At 38.0% G+C, this 20,400-nt stretch overlaps 1 protein-coding gene across 1 annotated transcript; it reads left to right on the forward strand.

The window, feature by feature from the left end:
• Positions 1–5,654: 5,654 nt before the first annotated feature.
• LOC109117746 lies at positions 5,655–7,383 on the forward strand. Its single transcript, XM_019206128.1, is given in 2 exon segments — positions 5,655–6,994; positions 6,996–7,383. Coding segments are annotated over 2 exon segments (1,728 nt in total).
• Positions 7,384–20,400: the final 13,017 nt, after the last annotated feature.

Consider the following 20,400-nt stretch of genomic DNA (forward strand, 5'->3'; position numbering starts at 1 on the left):
TTTTTTTTTTTTTTTGTTTTTTTGTTTTTTTTTGCGGTGGGGAGGGTACCGGGGATTGAACTCGGGTCCTTGAGCTTGCAAGGCAGGCCACCGAACCTCTGAGCTAAATCCCCAGCCCCTGCCTGTGTTCTTGTAAGCCTGCACGTATTTCTGTTCCTTCAGAGAGACCTATCCAATATACATATCATGGTCAAACTGTCTGAAGCTAAAGACAAGGAAAAAAAATGATTTACCATTCACAAGGGAATCTCAGTTAATTTAACAGTGAAATCCTTAGTAGAAACACTGAAGAATAAAGAACAGTGAAGCAACATACGGAAAGAGATCGAAAACAAAGCAAGGCTTGTCAAACTATTGCGGAAACCAAGAGACAGGAAATATCAATGAGAAACAGGAAGATTTATTTTAGGTGAACACCGGCTCAATGGACTGATGTCCAGAGGAAGAGCTTCACACAAGGAAAAGTTCCAGGTTTTATACATTTGGTCAAAGGTGTTGGTCTTTCGAGTGACCTATCAAGGGAGTTTATTTGAAATAGGACAAGAGCAGGCAGTTTTGTAATTAGCCTTGAAAGAAGACAGAAGAAAACAAGATTGCTTAAACTTTGTTTACTGGTCATAGTACAATTTTGTCTATACCAGAACAAGAAGTTACAGCTACAAGTGAGGGAGGGAAGGTGATTTGAGAGGGGTCATCACTGAGCCTACAACATAGAAAAATGTGGTATACATTCCAGTAACAGTAAAATGTAAGGTCATATTAGCATAAGTTAATATTCCAGATAGTAAGAAAAACCCACAGGAAATGAAAAGAAGAAAAATTATTTTTAAAAATTATAGTAACAAATGACATAAATATATTTTCAGCTCTCAAATTATTTAAAAGATATATATAAATATTATACAAATTAACATTGACAAAACATACAGCAAGGTTTACAACATTTATAACTATAATATATATAACAATACTACTGCAAAAAGGAGGAAGAAATAGAGCTCTACAGAAGTAACATTGCTACATCTCACTTGAACTGAGATATAGAGAAGATATAAATAGTAAGTTTAATACCTAACACTATGAAAATAACTTGGAAAACATTTAAAAATGGAAAGTTAAGTTTGAAAATATTCTCTTCATGTAAGAAGAAGAAAAGAGACACAAAGGAACAAGTAAGATATGAGATACAAAATAAAAAGTAAAATGACAGTCAGGCAAGGTGGTGCACTCCTGTAATCCCAGCACTCAGGCGGCTGAGACAGGAGGATCGCTGTGAGTTTGAGACCAGCCTGGGCTACATAGTCAGTTCAATGTCAGTCTCAACTACATAGTGAGACCCTGTCTCAAAACAACAACAACAAATAAAGTAAAATGACAGCTGTAAATTCAACATATTACTAATAACATTAATTATGAATGGACTAAATAATCTATGATTTGAATGTGGTTTGTTTCCCAAAGGTTTATGTGCTAAAAGCTTGTTCCCTAGTGTGTGGCAGTGTTGAAGTAGAGAAAACGTTAAGAAGTAGAGTATAGTGGGAGATAATTATGTCAGGGAGCTCCACTCTGAAGAATGGATTAAAGCCATCTCTAGGAGTGAGTTAGGGCTGGCACTATTGCATTAGTTCCCATGACAGTGAGTTGTTAGAGGAAGAGTGAACCTGTCCCATAATCAGTCTCCTGTTTCCTGACGTGCCTTGTGACCTTTCATTCAAATGTGTGCACACACACACATAAACATTGCCCCACAATGATGTCATCTGCTATGTTTTGGTGGAGCTAGAAAGCCATCAACTAAGGTCAAACAAGTGGAACCACTAAATCTTGGGCTTTAGCCTCTGAAATGATGTAGTAAATACACCTACATTCTTTATAAGAGACTAATATTTAAGTGGCATGGTACCTTCCTGTCACCCTTCTGCTCAATATTGCACAGTTACATGAAAGAAAAAGAAAATTTTATTTTACTTAAGCCACTATATTTTGGAATCTTGATAATTAAGATTATAGATACATTGTATTGCTGAGATAATTAAATGAATGTTTACAATGTTCTTAGGAAAATGCGCAGTATATAGTCAGCCTTCTAGATCTGCAGATTCTGCATCGATGGTTTTGACCAATCATAGAATGAAAATACAAGAGTATCAAAAAGATAAAAGCTATCAAGTGGTAATGAGGTGGATGAAAGAGAACACTTGAATGATTTTGATGGAAAAATGAATTAGTATATCTATTATGGATAAGAGTATGGAGATGTCCCAAAAATTAAAGATAGAACAACCTTCCTTCACAATCTCACTCCTGGGTGTATATCCAAAGGACATGAAATCAGTATTTCAGGGTTAGGGTTGTTTCTTACTGCACTGTCCACAGTAATAAAAAAGGAACAAACTAATGAATTTTTAATGTAGTACATACACATAATCAATGCATGAATGAAAAAAGAAAATGAAAAAGAATGAAAGTTTATTATTTTTGACAATATGAATAAAACTGAAAATATTATTTTAAATTAAATGACTAGTTCAGAAGACAAATGCCATATAATTTCACATCCATGCAAAAGTTGTAAAAGTTGACCTCAAAGCATAAGAGGACAGAGTAGTGATTCTTACAGGATAGCAATCGTAAAGGGAGAGGGGAGAGATGTAGGTTGTATATTGGGCACCAAAATACAGTTAAATAGGAAGAAGTTTAGTTTTCTACAGCACAGTAATGTCCCTACTATTGACAACTATATATTATTATATTTGATGAAGAACTAGAAGAGAATAATTTGGAAGTCTCCAAATACAAAGAAAAATAAGGATAAAGAAATGTTAATTATTCTGACTTATTCATAGTGTTTTGTGTAGATTTACTGATACATAGAATATTTATGAATAAAAAGACTAGCTGTTGCAAATATGTGAATTCTGCAAACCACCCACATTATATTCAATGCATTCTGAATCAAAATTTTAAGAGTCTGAGTTGTAGAGATCAATGAAGTATCTTTTATTTATTGACATGAAAAGATTTACAAATTATGACAGAAGGAACTTAAGAGGACTTAGCTACTGATTTCAAAATCACTACGAGGTAACAATAATGAAATAGTGTAACACTAGCAAAAAGGTAGATAAATAGATTGAAGGAAAATAGAAAGAATTCTGAAATAATAATTTTCACAAAGTTAATTTATCTTCTTCTAAAAAGTATCCTATGTATATCGATGAAGAAATAATAAAAAAAATGTAATGAAATAATTATATTTTGGTATGGAAAAACAAAATATACAAATAAATAATGTCATAGTCACATTTCACTGAGTGTATAGTACACAAAGTCATCAATTTACAAATAAGTTCTTTTCCAGATGGTCATTTGTAGTCGAATTTATTTGTAAGACCAACAAAGCTAATGCACTGTCTTATACACTATTGACACAAATATACAATGTAAAGCATTAAAAAAAACCCACAGATACAAAAACACAGTAGGAAGTCTCCAACTTTACTGTACTATTGTACACTATTGTACTGCACCGTAAACACATGGTACCACAACTGTGGAAATGTCCTGCAGACACATGAGCTACTTCAGTGATTTGTTTGAAGTTATGAATGTTCATCATGAGAAGTCCCTTCACATCTGTGAAAGTTCACAACTCCAGTATTCATCAGTTACACAAAAAGGGAACACAGTCCTAAATGTAAAAGTAAATAAGGAGAATACTTTCATTATTCTGGGGTAGGAATTTCTGCAGGGAAACATTAAAAATGATAAAAGAAGTTAACTTGCAAAATCATTAAAATTAAAAACTCATTGAAGAACAGCATGGCAAAGCAAAATTATGTTATGAGAAATATCAGTGTCTTAGACTCAACAAAGTCTGCCTTAGTTTATATTAGTATAGTTACTCCAGTTTCTGATTAATGCTAACAATTATAATTTTTCTCCAATACGTGATCTTCAACCTGCCTAATACACAGTGTTTTCAATGAATTTTTTTCATAAACAATATTCAATTAATGAAAGGTTTTCTTAGTTTTTCTTCTTCTGAGAACATATTTATTTCCTTATTATTGCCAAAAGACAGTGTTACTGAACTCTGGTTACCAGTTCTGTCCTTTCAGTATTTGATAAAACTAAGTGTCATTTCCCTCTGGCCACTGGTTTCAGAGGAGAAATCAGCTATTACCCAAAGTGGTGTTCTGTAAAGCTAATGCACTGTCTCACTTGCTTTTAAAATTTTTTTTGTTTTTTTCCAGTTTTCTTCTGTATTGGTTTTCAGAAGTTTCGATGGCTTAGTTTCTTCAATCTATAAGTTCATATGACCTGTCATTGCCACTGAATTATTGAACAATTACAACAAAATTTTATTTTGATTATTATGTTTTTCATTTCTGTGACTTTCAATTCCTTATATTTGTATAATTTTTGTTTATTTGCTGGGGATTTTCAAAAGTTTCAATTGAACTTGTAATATTTATTGAATCAGTATTGTGGTGGTTGCATTAAATGCTTCTTTAGAATGCCTGTGCGTCTGCCTCACTTGACATTGGCATGAGTTGTCTTTTCTCACTTGAGATGTTCCTGTGTCTTGATATAATAAGTGATTTTAAATCTATCTTCAACATTTTCAAAATCATGGTAGGACACTTTTAAAGTTGTTAAGTCACTAACTTTAGTAGGAGATGTCTGTATTTAGGGGTAGTACTGTCATGGAAGGAATTGGCAAATGACACACAGAGAGGCAGCAGATTCGAAGTAAAATAACAAAAGTTTACTCCGTGGACAGTGGTCAACCACACCTAATGGCAGTGTCCTGATCGACCCAGTAATGGGCTACAACTTCCTCTTTTATAGAGTTTTACAGCCTTGATCTCTCTCAGGTGGTTATGTTAGGAAAAGTATTAAGAAGCTCTAAGAGCCCAACCCCTAGCAGAGTCAGCTAACCATGACAGGTCAGAAGGTCGCCTTAAACATTCCTGAGAGGCAGGAACCAAGATAAACGTCTGGTGTGGAACAGACCCTACCCCTTTGAACAATCCATGGTCCCACTTCCCCAAAGTCCCCACCCTTTGTAACTGAATGTTCCCATAATTGACCCCTTTCTCAGAATTCCCCCTACCCTATAGCTTGTGGTTTTTTCCTTTAAAAACTGTGTCTCTACCCTGCTTCGGGGCTCAATTTCTCTGCCCCTGCGAGGGTTATGAGCTGAGCCCCAGTGCACTGGAATAAGGACCTCTTGTGCTTTGCATCAAGAATCATCTCTCCGGGGTGTTTATGGTGCATCGTGGGGTCCCGGACTTAGAGTGGTGGGATTCCTTCCTGGGAGGATCTTACATTTGGGGGCTCGTCTGGGATTAGCGATTGCTCCTCACTCCTGAGAACGACCTTGGAGGAAAGAGGGGATCCCCGCTTTGAATGTTGTCTGTCTGTATTCTGTATAGTGCACTTTCAGTTTCGCAGTGTCCGGTGGTCTGTAAGGACTGTCTGACAGTGGCCGGTAGACGTGCCTGGAGGGCCACAGGCTGCAACCTGGGAGACGTCCCAGGTACGGGGATTTTCGGAGATGTCTGAATCTCCCCTTGGGATTCTGAATCTGAGATTAATTCGGTATCTGTGTGTATGTTATTTGTGGAATCTTGTCTTGCTTTTTAATTATGGGACAGACTGTGATGACATCTTTGGACTTGACCTTGAAGCACTGGACTGAAGTTAGGGCCAGAAGTAGAGACTTATCTGTACTAATAAAGAAAAGACCCTGGCAGACTTATTGTGCCTCTGAGTGGCCATCTTTAGGTGTAGGCTGGCCATCATGGGGCACTTTTGATACAGAAATAATATTGCTCATTAAAGATATTGTTTTCCAGGCTGGACCCGGAAGATATCCTGACCAGCAACCCTACATTGTGGTCTGGCAAGACCTCGTCCTGAACCCCCCACCTTGGGTAAAACCTTGGGTACATCGGTCGATGAATTGGCCTATCACTCAAGTTTTTTCTCTAAAGGAGGCCCCATCAGACAAAGATGAAAGGCCTCCAGGAATCCAGCCTCGCCCACGGATATACCCAGAGATTGAGGGGACCCCAACCTGGTCGGAACCCCTTCCTCCCCCTTATCCACAAGCCCCTGCCCCTCCCAAGCCTATTGCAGAGCCCTCAGCGCCTTCCAGGGAAATTCATGGACCTGCTTCAGGGATGCGGAGTCAGAGAGCAGTTTCCCCTGGGGCACCTCATTCCACAGTAGCCCTCCCCTTGAGAGCTTATGGGCCACCTCCCCCTGAGGGTCCTAATGGTCAACCTGCGGCTCTGCAGCCGCTTCAGTATTGGCCATTCTCCTCCTCTGACCTGTATAACTGGAAGACTAACCACCCTTCCTTTTCTGAGGAACCACAGAGATTGACAGGTATTGTGGAGTCCCTTATGTTTTCTCATCAGCCCACCTGGGATGATTGCCAACAGCTGTTGCAGACGCTGTTTACCACTGAGGAACAAGAGCACATTCTTTTAGAGAAGAGAAAGAATGTTCCTGGGGCTGATGGGAGCCCCACCCTGATGCCCAACCTCATTGATGATGCTTTCCCCTTGGGCCGACCGGATTGGGATTACAACACCATCGAAGGTAGGGAGCGACTGAAAGTCTATCGCCAGACTCTAGTGGTGGGTCTCAAGGGAGCGGCAAGACTCCCGACCAATTTGGCCAAGGTAAGAGAGATTACTCAAGGGGAGATGGAACCGCCTTCAGTATTCCTGGAAAGATTAATGGTCGCTTTCCGGCGGTATACCCCCTTTGAACCAGAATCGGAGGGACAGAGATCTTCTGTAGCCATGGCTTTCATAGGACAATCAGCTCCAGATATTAGAAAGAAGCTTCAGCGAATTGAGGGATTACAAGATTATACTATACGAGATCTGGTAAAGGAAGCAGACAAGGTGTATCATAAGAGAGAGACAGAGGAAGAAAGAGAGCAGCAGAGAGAAAAGGAAAGAGAGGAACGAGAGAAGGAGAGACAGAAGGAAGGAAAAGGACTTGGCTAGGATCTTGGCTGCAGTCGTTAGGGAAAAAAATTATAAGGGTCGAGAAAATAAACCAAGGCAGACAGGGTACCTGGGCAACAGAAGACCACTAGACAAAGATCAATGTGCGTATTGCAAGGAAAATGGACATTGGGCTAGAGAATGCCCTAAGAAAAAGGGAGGACCTCCTAAGATACTGGCCCTGGGAGAGGAAAACAGCTAGAGGGGACAGGGCTCGGAGCCCCTCCCTGAGCCCAGGGTAACCCTACTAAGGAAGGTGCCCCCTTTACTTGGGGACCCCAACAACAAGAATCCTTTGACAACATCAAGCAGGCCTTGTTGTCTGCTCCAGCTCTCAGTCTACCTGATATAACTAAGCCCTTTACCCTGTTTGTCAATGAGAAAAGGGGAATTGCAAAAGGAGTGTTAACCCAAACTTTGGGACCTTGGAAAAGGCCAGTGGCCTACCTGTTAAAGAAGCTGGACCCAGTAGCATGGGGATGGCCTGTCTGCTTAAAATCAATAACTGCCATTGCCACCTTGGTGAAAGACGCTGATAAACTAACTATGGGACAACAATTAACTGTCATAGCTCCCCATGCCTTAGAGAGCATTATCCAACAGCCTCCAGATAGATGGCTGTCCAATGCCCGGATGGTTCATTATCAGACTCTGTTTCTGAATGAAAGAATCCAGTTTGATCCTCCAGCTATTCTCAATCCCGCAACCCTGCTGCCTGATGTCACCGAGGAACAGGTGATACATCAATGCCACAAGATTTGGCTGAAGAGGCTGGGTCCAGGAAAGACTTGACTGACCAACCCTGGCCTGGAGCTCTCACATGGTTCACTGATGGAAGCAGCTACATCGTGGAAGGTAAGCAGGTAGCGGGAGTGGCAGTGGTAGATGGCACTTCAGTGATCTGGGCCAGTAGTTTACCTGAAGGGACTTCAGCCCAAAGGGCAGAACTAATCGCCCTTACCCAGGCCCTCCAATTGTCAGAAAAGAAAGATATCAACATCTATACTGACAGCCGATATGCATTTGCCACGGCTCATATACATGGAGCCATATATAAACAAAGGGGACTCTTAACTTCAGCTGGAAAAGAAATTAAAAATAAAAAGGAAATACTGGACCTCTTAGAAGCTATACATTTGCCAAGAAAAGTGGCAATTATCCATTGCCCAGGACACCAAAGAGAAACCAATCCTGTTGCCATCGGAAACCAACAGGCAGATACAGAGGCAAAAAGAGCCGCTCAAGGCATTAATATTCTCCCTCTACAGGAAGACCTAGGGACTGCCACTACCAAGTTCGCCTATTCTGAGAAAGACTTACAGGGGGTAAATGACTTAGGACTCTCAGAACCTCAGCCACACAGGACTTATGTCCTGCCCAATGGAAAGACCATCCTACCAAGGGAAGAGGCCAAAACTTATCTTCAACAACTACATGGGCTCACTCACTTAGGGGCCAAACATCTAAAGAAGATAGTTCAGACTTCCCCATATTATATATCTGAGCTAGCTGATGAAACCATCCATCAATGTATACCCTGCCAGCTGGTAAATGCCTATCCTTCTAGGCATCCCCCGGGAAAAAGGTTGCGAGGGGACAGGCCTGGCAGCTATTGGGAAGTCAGCTTCACTGAAATAAAGCCTGCTAAATATAATAATAAATACCTCCTAGTTTTCATAGACACTTTTTCAGGATGGGTAGAGGCCTACCCCACAAGAACAGAAACTGCTACTATTGTGACAAAGAAGATACTCGAAGAGATCTTCCCAAGGTTTGGCATCCCTAAGGTAATCGGTTCAGACAATGGACCAGCGTTTGTTGCCCAGGTAAGTCAGGGACTAGCCAAGGTCCTGGGGTTTAATTGGAAATTGCACTGTGCTTATAGACCCCAAAGTTCAGGTCAAGTAGAGAGGATGAATAGATCATTAAAGGAGACCTTGACCAAATTGTCCTCAGAGACTGGCATTATAGACTGGACGGTCCTCCTACCCCTTGCTTTGTTCCAAGTATGGAATACTCCAGGAAAATTTGGTTTAACCTCTTTTGAATTGCTTTATGGAGCCCCTCCTCCTTTAATAGGAGTTGGTAACTTGACAGATCCAAATGTTGTCTCTTCTAAACCTCTTTATGGTAGATTAAAAGCCCTTGAAACTGTCCAACGTGAAGTGTGGCAACACCTGAGAGAAGCTTATGCTCCAGGAGACCTCCAAGTTCCTCATCAATTTCAAATCGGGGACTCCGTCTACGTCCGCCGTCACCGGGCAGGCAACCTAGAGCCTCGTTGGAAGGGACCTTTCCCGGTATTGCTGACCACTCCCACCGCCGTCAAAGTCGACGGAATATCAGCTTGGATCCATGCTTCCCACGTCAAACCGGCCCCCCCACCAGCCCCAGAATGGAGACTGGAAAAGATTTCTAACCCCTTCATGTTTAAGGTTGTACGGACTCCTGACCCTAATCCACTCCTTTCTGAGTAGTTCCCCAAATCTCCTTGGATCACCACTTTGGTGTCCACCTTATTGGGACCCCTTATTATCCTTTTATTACCTCTAACCGTGGGGCCCTGTGTTCTGAATAGATTAGTTGCCTTCATCAGAGAAAGAGTCAGTGCAGTACAAGTACTAATGTTAAGACAACAATACCAGCCTCTAAGAACCCAAGCCTTAGGTATGGGACATGAGGAAACTAGACATTAAGGGTTCTAAAATTAGAACATGTGCAAAAAGAAAAAGGGAGGATTGTTAGGAAAAGTATTAAGAAGATCTAAGAGCCCAACCCCTAGCAGAGTCAGCTAACCATGACAAGTCAAAAGGTCGCCTTAAACATTCCTGAGAGGCAGGAACCAAGATAAATGTCTGGTGCGGAACAGACCCTACCCCTTTGAACAATCCATGGTCCCACTTCCCCGAAGTCCCCACCCTTTGTAACTGAATGTTCCCTTAATTGACCCCTTTCTCGGAATTCCCCCTACTCTATAGCTTGTGGTTTTTTCCTTTAAAAACTGTGTCTCTACCCTGCCTCGGGGCTCAACTCCTCTGCCCCTGCGAGGGTTATGAGCTGAGCCCCAGCGCGCTGGAATAAAGACCTCTTGTGTTTTGCATCAAGAATCCTCTCTCCGGGGTGTTTATGGTGCATCGTGGGGTCCCGGACTTAGAGTGGTGGGATTCCTCCCTGGGAGGATCTTACAGTTCCAACCCTGCTCATTTTCAGAAGTCCTCCCCACACCCCTGCTTCCTGACACCTGATCTGACTCTTGGCCCAGTTTTTGTCCCATCTTGTCTAATCATTGTTTCAGACACACTCGGTCACAAGTCAGTTTTCATCAACTTCAGCTACAGAGACCTAAACCCTTATAAGATACTGTCCTTGTGTATTTCTGAGTTCTTCTACAGTGATGAATGCAGTCTTTAGCACATTGCTGATGCTTCATAAATGCCCAGGAAGGGACTCAGTGATTAAATAAAATATCAGAGCCATAAGTAAACTAGAAAAATAATTTATGAAATATTATGAAAGAGGAAAAGAGATCTCAGCTGAGCACTGGGCTCAATTTTGAATAGAGTAGAGAACAATAAGAATTTATAGGCATGGAATTGTGTGTGTGCATGTGCATGCATGTGTGTGTGTGTCTGTGTGTCTAGGGTGTCAAAGAATGAAAAGTTAAAAAGAGAAAACAGTAAGAGTGAAGTGCAATTTTTACTAAAATGATCTCACACTGTTCCTAAGGAAGACAAGTTGAGATATTTAGGTATCACCTGAGGGACAGTGGTGAATAAGGAATTTGATCAGATATTGGGGTGATCAGATATCAAGGATGGGAGAATCTCCCTAAACTAGGTAACAACACTCCTGCAACAACGGACAATGCAGGTAAACAAGTTCATGGTCAAATATAAATAGGAGACAGGATTGGAGGAGGACTGGAGTTTGCTCAAGGACAGAATTTGGCAGTGAGAGAATTGAATGAAACTAGGGGTTGCGACTTCCATTCAGCTTTCCTGCCAAAACAAAAATTTGGAAGTAACAGAAAGCCTCATTTATGCCCAGGACAAAAGCTGCAAGTCTTAAATCCCCAGAGATTTCCAGAAGAGTGTTTTGGTGTTTTTTGTTTGTTTGTTTGTTTGTTTTTAAGTTTCGCAGTATACAAGGCATTATAATGAGGCCAAATTACAAAGTTAGGTGAGAAAATTATGGAGGACAAGAGGAAATCCCTGGGTTCTCCTAACCAGAAACAAACCTCTAGAGCTGAGGAACCTTAAGAGATGATCATAATCAGACAATATTGTTGCACTGCTGGAAAGGAAGCCCATCCATTGTAATTTAGAGGCTGGAGCCCTGATCTCAGCACATTTGTCCCTGCCACACAAAAAAGAAGTCTCGAGGCATAGAAGGTTGAAGCGAGCACAAACTCAGAGCCCTCCCTTACTTTGCAGCTAGGAAAACTCTAATTCAGAAAGCCATAAAGACTTCTCCAAGGCCACCAAACAAGCAGCATTAACAGTAAGAATCCAGACTCATTGAACCATTATTTTCATATTAAGTCAATTTCTATCTCATCTGAGTGGAAACCAAAACATGTTTCTGACAACAATGTTAAGACTATCTTTTGGAAGAATAGATGTGTAACAGTGAGTTCGGTTGTGGAGCTTAATAAAAGAAAAGGTAGGAAATTATTCTATGTCATTTGAAACTTTTCTCCTCTTAGTTGTCACTACAAAAAGAAAAGATTGCTGGGAAGAATTATATACATTCCATTCACCATTTTTGTCCTAGAAAGTCTTGAATTTCTTTTGTCGGTACCTATTTGACAAATGAAATTGTACAAGTGAATTTAAGGAAAAATTCAAACATGAATGTGGGGAAAGATACAATATCCTCATCCCCAGTTTCACACAGACCTTCGTAATATGCCAGAAGTAGGCGGAAATTCTGACATCCAGACTACTACTGCTGATTAACCAAGGAAATAATTAGCAGATTAATTCAGTATGAGATAAGGAAAAATCTGTTTTGGAATTTGTATTGGTGATTCTTTGCAGTTCAAAATGCTTCTGCATTTATTACTAGCTTTGAAAATAAACCCCAATGCTCTGATTTTGTTGAAGGGGTCAGATATGCTGTTTGTAATGAAATTGTATGTTTAAAAAGATCAAGGGACATTTTCCCCATGGATCCCAGGCACTAATATAAGTTTCTCTTCTTCCTTTTATTATACTCTACTCTTTTTTTTAAGCTATGCTCAGTCAGTCTTTTAGTTCTAGCATCTGTGTATCTGCCTTTCTTGTAGAGTTGCTTTAACAAGTCAAGAAAGGTAAAAGCTTGGTGTGGGAAGTGCTCTCTTGATAGGAGTTTTCTCAATGGCTTAGGAATAGCAGAAAGGACAAATTGAGATCTAACATATCTGGAAAGGGGAAGATTCTTCTGAAGCAACTCCATAGGTCTCAGAAAACAAATTGTAGGATAAAGAAGAACAATAATCTTTAAGTAGATTTGGAAACAACAAAGACTCAATCAAATTTGGACACCAGGAGGATTACACTTAAGCACCTCATGGAGAAGCCCAAGGTTTCTTTAGACATCATCCCCAATATGATAGATACCCTTTGGTAAGAGAGTAAAAAAATATTCTACCCTTCTCACTGGGAGAAGATTGCACACAGTTAACTGGGAGAAGATTTTGTCAAATGCTTTTTCTGAATCTATTGAGAGGATCATGTGGTTTTTGTCCTTGGCTTTGTTAATATAGTGTATTGCATTTATTGACTTACGTATGTTGAGCCATCCTTGCATCCCTGGAATAAATCTGACTTGGTCAGGATGCATGATCTTCTTGATGATCCTCTGTATTCTGTTTACTAGTATCTTATTAAGGATTTTTGCATCTGTATTCATTAAGGAGATTGGCCTGTAGTTCTCTTTTTTAGTTGCATCTTTCCCTGGTATGGGAATCAAAGTGATACTTGCTTCTCTTCTTTTCTCTAAATGTCTTGTAAAATTCAGCAGTGAATCCATCAGGACCTGGGCTTTTCTTTTTTAGTAAATTTTTAATTACATTTTCAATTTCACTGACTATAATTGGGGTGTTTAAAATGTTTTTATCTTCTTTTTTCAACTTTGGCAATTCATAAGTATCTAAAAATCTGTCCATTTTTTTCTGTGTTTTCCATTTTATTAGAGTACAGGTTCTCAAAGTAGGTATTAGTGATCCTCTGGATTTCTGTTGGATCTGTTGTGACTTCACCTTTTTCATTCCTGATTGCATGGATCTGAGCCTTTTCTTTCCTTTTTTTGATAAGATTAGTTAAGGGTTTATCGATTTTATTTATTCTTTCAAACAACCAACTCTTTCTTTCATTTATTTTTTTGTATCATTTTCTTAGTTTCCATTGCATTGATTTCTGCTCTAGTCTTTATAGTTTCTTCTCTTGTTCTAGCTTTGGGTTTTTCTTACTCTTGTTTTACTAGGAGTCTAAGATTCATCATTAGGTTATTTATTTGAACTCCCTCTGTCTTCCTAGTGTGGGTATCCAATTTTATGAATTTTCCATGTAGAACTGCTTTCATTGTGTCCCATAGATTCCTGTATGTTGTATTGGCATTTTCATTTATTTGTAAAAACTATCTAATTTTTTCTTTAATTTCCTCTGTGATCCACTGATTGTTCAGGAGAGTGTTGTTCAATTTCCATGTGTTTGTGAAGTTCCTATGGTTTCTTGTGCTATTGATCTCCAGCTTGATTGCCTATGATCTGATAATATACAGAGATTTATCCATCTTTAGAGCATGGTAGTTCTGTATTGTGTATAAATACTGTATTTCTTTATCCACTCATCTGTTCATAAGCATATAGGCTTTTTTTAAGATTTAGCTATTGTGAATTGTGCTGCTATAAACATACATATGCAGGTATCATTGTAGTATTATGTTTTTAGTTCTCATTCCATTCTTAACCAACCCTGACTTCTATTAAATATATAACCTTTGTTCTAGGTCTTGGTATATTTAAAATACATATAAAAATGATTGGAGTAAATTTATCTCCATTATTATGGGGATCATAATTAGATAAATGAGAGAATATATGAAAATAATTATGCCCATCCATGGATTAAACTCACCTCTTGTTCTGACTCTCTTTCCTTCTATGAGATGGTTTTCCCAACACGTGCATGTCAGGATCTCCACCAATGTGTTGATGGCTGTGAGAGATATCCACTTTTTCTCAAAGGTGAAGATATTTGAAAGCAAATTTAGATGAGCTATGCCAGGATACTGAGGTATGGGATGAAGAGTAATAACTAGGGATTATCTAATCAATGCTTCAGTCCTCAGCATGCTTCTTTTCCTTTGGCTCCACTCAAACAATATGTTTTCCAGCCTACAGAAGATGGAAATGTTGGAAATAAAAACTGAACATGACTCACTCATGGTGGGGCAAAGGATGTTTTGTTGTCTAGACTCAAGACTAAGCTATATTGTGTTAAGGGAAACAAATCAGACTCAGGAAACCAAATATCACACTTCCTTTCTCCTAATTTTAAAAGTTTATCTGAAAGTAGGATAGGGTTTAACAGAGTCTGGGAAGCTCAGAAAAAAGGGAAATAGGGAAAGGAAATATACACTAAATCTCAGAAGGACTAAGTTCTATTATTCTGTAGCACAGTGTGGTGGCTTTTTTATTTTTAGCACACAGTAGCTGATTATATATTTTACGAATAACTAGAAGGCAGGAGCTCAGAGCTTCCAAGCACAGTAATGATAAGGCAATGGAAACAGTAATTATCATTATGTGATCAGTACACCTTGTATGCATGTACTGAAACATCCAACTGTACTCCATAAATATATAAATTATACTTTAATTTTTTTAATTTTTGAGAAGATGGAAGTATTAACTACCCTGATTTGATTATTACACAATATATAAATGTGTTAAATTACCACACTGCACTCAATGAAATCTGCATTCAAAATGATAGTAAATAAATAAAATATAGACTCAAGTTCCTGAAACTGAACTTAGGTGATTTAACTTGCTTTTGCCTACTATAGGGAAGATGGGTTGGATGGCTGATTGCCTACCTAATATCCATTGTGAAGCTAGAAGTCAATCAGCAAATGGAAGCTGAAAATACTTAAATATTTATGTACGTTTAGGGACTTGCTTTACAACAAATAATAGCATCACATAGCAGTGAGAGAATAACAAGCCTTCAACAACTGGTGCCAGTAAAATAGCATATCTACATGGAAAAAGCAATCTTTCAGTAATCAATTACTGAGTATCAAAATCTGAACTTGAAAGTGAGACAAAAAATTTTTGAAAAACAATATAAAAAGATGTTTCCACCAAGTTAGAGCAAGAAATCTATTTTAAAATTTACATAAAAGCAAATACAAGTGAAAGACTTAGAAATTAAAACAGAAATTTTCATCACACTATCAAAAGAATGGTTAGGAAATTGACATAGTCAAATCATGGAAGTTTTTAATATTTAACAAAAATACTTAAGAAATGGAACAGTACTAGGGAAGCAGGACAAACAGAGTGACTACTGCCTAGCAAACTCTTTTCAGAAAATCTAAATAGTAATTAAAAGAGCTTTTGCTTCATAAAAGATTTGCTAAGATATGTTATTGATGTTCTGCATTTATGTTTTCTTTTATAAACTGAAGATTTAAAATAGTACTCCACAGAATGAGAGAAAAGGCGTGCAGCACACAGCTGGTGAAAGGCTCTCATCTAGTATTTATTTATTTATTATTATTATTATTATTGTTATTTTTTGGTACCAGGGATCAAACTCAGGTCCTTGAGCTTGGGAGGCAGGCAGTGGCCCCACTGTGCTAAATCCCCTGCCCTCATCTAGTATTTATTAATAATCCTTACCAAAATAAATAAATAAAAACACAATGACAAGAGCACTCTAGAGAGGTGAATTAATTTTTCATAAAGGAAAACATCCAAATACTCAATAAATACCTGACAATATGTTCAATCTCATTGGGAGACATTAAAGGAAACTTAAAACCTCACACACCTATAATTCCAACACTGAGGACCACTGAGGCAGGAAGCATGCAAATTTGAGCCCTGCCCGGGGAATTTAGCAACTTAGCAAGACCAAGTCTCAAAATACAAAATAAAAAGGTTTGGGTAATTAAGTTTAGTGTGAATGCCCATGGTTCAATCTTTTGTACTGAAAAAAGTACACACAAATAAGCACGTGCACACATATGCACTATTAGGTGCAGCAACCATCCACATGGACAGTTAAAATGGACAGAACGGATTAACAACCGTTAATGAAACTACAATAAAATAATGTCTCTTATGCTCATGATATGAATGTATTTTGATTCAGATAAATCATTGCATAATCACATATATCACCATGAAGTTATAAAAGTGAACAAATACACTGGAAATTGTGATACAGTATGGATTAAGATTGCTACAAGATACATAAGAATATTAAGGACATATAAGACTCACACATAATGTTAAAAAAGTACAGCAGAAATATTGTTAAGCAACGTCTTTAGTTAGACTCTTGTAACTGAATGAATATGAATCAAAAAGCCCTCTGAAGACACAGCCAGAAGGGTCTTCCCAGGGTCAGAACAAACCTCAAATACTGAGCTTAATAACAATATCTTCAAAGAAAACTGATTTTCATGGTTTTTCTCTGTACAGAAATTTACATTTTGGGAAAATTGTTAGAATGATATAACAATAAGCAGGCAATCTTTGGTACTTATAATCTGGGTATGTAAGGAAAAATGAAAGCCAGAGCGAGTCCTGCTAAAACTATTATTTTCACAATTGTCTATGGCATATCTATGGCTGTGGTTCCTGAGAAGCACCACCAGAGACTTAACACACCAAGGAGCACAGGAAAAGGTAATTTTTACTAAAATAATCCATCCAATCCCTAAACGAATAAACAAGCAAATAATGAAATGAAGGCTTGAAGTTTGTTTGGTAGGGATGGGCAGACCAGTGTCTAGAGTTTCTACGACATATTATATAAAATATTTAGCTGCCCAAAAATTGTAATCTGTGCAAAGAATAAGGAAGTGTGACTTTCCCAACAGAAGCATGATACAGAAGCAGTCTGTGAGAGTGACTAGAAGCCATATTTAAAAGACAATGGCTTCATTATTAATGCAGTGTGAAAACAAGCATTCAAGCATCTAAAGAAAACTGTGTTTAAAGAAAGAAGGAAAACATGACAGTGTCACATCTCATATAGAATTTCAATACATTATAAGCTAGAAATGAGAAGTTACAAATCGAAATTGTGAGTAGGAAGCAAATAACTCTGAAGTTGAAAAAACCTCACTGAAACGAAAAATGTATAAAACCATGCAATAATAGATTTGAACTGGCAGGAGAATAAATAGGAAACTTGAAGTTAGACTGATAAAAAATATACAGTCCAGGCAATAAAGGGAATAGTGAAGAAAAATTAAGAGCTCTGCAGAAAATACTTGGGGGCATCACTAAGCACACTAGAGTACACGTGATGGTGTTGGACAGGTACTTAGTCAATAGCAGTCTTGAAAAAACTCTGGAGCTCAGAAACTAAGACGTATCAACCAAGCTTCTTACATCCAACAAAGCTATCTTACAAAATGAAGGCCAAATAATGACATTTAGATAAACCAAAATTCAGAGATGTTCATGCCAGCAGTACCGTCTTGTAAGAAAGACCAAAGCAAGCTCTTAAGCAGTGAGTAATTGACTCCAATAGTAGTACTTAGAATCTGCACATAAAACAAACATGGGTAAAGATAAGTATGCAAGTATAAAACACAATATATATGTGGATATCTCCTTATTTCTAAAAGAAATTGTATAAAACTGTATATAATCTATTATTGAGCCTATAAAATAGACAAATGTGGTACAATCACAGCAAAATTATTTTGGCCTAAGAAATAACTCCACATAGTAAAAAAAAAATCCACAAGAATAAAAAGAAAATGGAATAATTTTTTCTAAATTACTGTAGCCATTGACAGATATTCATTTTTTTCTTTTCTTAGATTAGTTTTTTGTTGTTGTTGTTGTTTTGTTTTTTTGGTACTGGGGATTGAACTTGGGTCCTTGTGCTTGCAAGGCAGGCCACTGAACCGCTGAGCTAAATCCCCGGCCCTTAGATTAGTTTAAAGATAGGTGATATTTAGAATAATCTACAGTTAGGTTTGTAGCATTTAAGTATAATATGCGAAACAATAATAATACAACTAGGAGCAGATGAATAGAACTATGCTATATAGAAGTAACATTACTACAGCCAGGGATTTAGCTCAGAGGCAGTGCACCTGCCTGGCAAGCACAAGGTCCTGAGTTTGATCCCCGGTACCCACCCCCCAAAAAGTAATGTTTCTATCATTTCTATATCTCATTTGAACTGAGGTAGAATAAATATGAACCTGATTGTAATAAATTAAGATGTAAATAGTAAGACCTATGCCAGCCACTATGGCAATAACTCAAAACTGCAAGAAAATATAATTTAACAACTAAAATATTTCATCAGAAAATATTCACTTAATGTAAGAAGAAGAAAAGAGGTTAAAGAACAAATAAAACATGAGACAGAAAACAAGGAAAACGTCGTGTAAATTAAATATATTATTAATAACGTTACAAATGAGTGGAATAGACAATATTCTATAACTTGGAGATGGTTTGTTTCCCAAAGATTGAAGTGCTGCAAGCTTGCTCTCCAGAATAGTGGTGCCACGGCAAAGAAAGCTTTAATTGGTGGCAGGTAGTGAAAAGTAATTAGGCAATGGAGGCTCCACTGTCATGATTAAAGCCATCTCTGGGAGCCAGTCAGGGCTAGCAGCAGTGCATTTGCTTTGTTAGAGGGAGTGTGAACCTGGCCCATACTCCGTCTCTCACTTCCGGTCTTTCTCTGTGACCTCTCTCTAAAACATGTACATGTTCCCACTTTGGCCACGTAATAATGGAGCCTAAGGCCAAACAGACAGAACCATTGAATCTTGGACTTTTACCCTCACAAACTATGAGATAAATAAACCTACTTTCATTGCAAAATATCCAGCATATTGCTAATATTTAAGTGGTTTAGTACTTTCCTGTCACTCATCTGCTCAAAACTGAACAGTTACATGAAAGAGAAAGAAAATTTTAACTTATTTGAACCACTGTATTTTGGAGACTTGATAGTTCAGATTATAGATACACTGTATTCTTGAGATAATTAAATTAATGTTTGTAGTATGCTTAGGAAAATGTGCAGGATACAGTGATCAATCCAGATATACATGTTCTGCATACATGAATTTGATCAGTCATGGATTGAAAATACTCATGATATCATCAAAAAGACTAAAGACTCCAAGTGCCAGTGAGGATGTGAGAGAGGTCATGATTACAAGGTTGTGATGGAAATATGAATTAGTATATCCACTATGAGAAACAGTATGGAGGTTTTGTAGAAATTTAAAAATAGAAGAATCCTACCCAGCAATCTCATTCCTGGGTGTATATTCAAAGGAAACTAAATCAGCATGCCAGAGACATTTTGTGGTCCATGTTTATTGCAGCACTGTTCGTAGTAGTTAAAGAATGAAACAAACTAAGTATTCATCAGCTGATGGATGAATAAGGAAATGTATATATAGTATGTTTATATAATGGAATACTATGCTCTCATAATAAAAGAAATCCCAGCATTTGTGATAGCATGATTGAAACTGGGTAACACCATGTTAGATGAAATAAACCAGGCACAAAAAAATACCACCTGATTTCATGTATGGATTCTAAACAAGTTAATCTCATGGAAATTGAGAGTAGAATGATGATTGCCGTAAAGAATGAGAAATTAGATTCATTCATAGGAAAATGGATACATACTGCAGATATACCCCTAAGGGAAATAAATAAGTCACATATGTGTAAATACTTAATAGTTTCTCTGGTGTGAAAAACTATAAGAGTACATAAGATCCTAAAGATATAACTGACAATGTGAAATAGGAAGAAAAGGGCTAAAGGTGTAGGGAAAGTGGGAAGGGTAATAAGGGAAAATATTTTGTCATTTCTTAAAAAATGAACAGTGTGAAGTAGAGATTCTCCAACTGTGAAACAAGAGTTCCTAAGAAGTTTAAAAAATTTTTCATGGCAGAGTTACAGTTCAGACACAATTCACCAGATTTTTTTAACCTATTTTGTGGTAATCTTCATATTAGCAGTCATGGTCAAATCTTAGTTTGGAAACCCCTGTGTCAAATCAGTGTTTGATAAACTTTCATTTGTATCAGGAGATTCCTAGATCAGATTCAGAGAAACTGTGGACTAATTGACAGCTAGGCTTTCTTAAGCCCA

The sequence above is a fragment of the Fukomys damarensis genome, unplaced genomic scaffold (genome assembly GCF_012274545.1).
Source record: "Fukomys damarensis isolate Sample0158 unplaced genomic scaffold, DMR_v1.0_HiC HiC_scaffold_19, whole genome shotgun sequence".
NCBI lineage: Eukaryota > Metazoa > Chordata > Mammalia > Rodentia > Bathyergidae > Fukomys > Fukomys damarensis.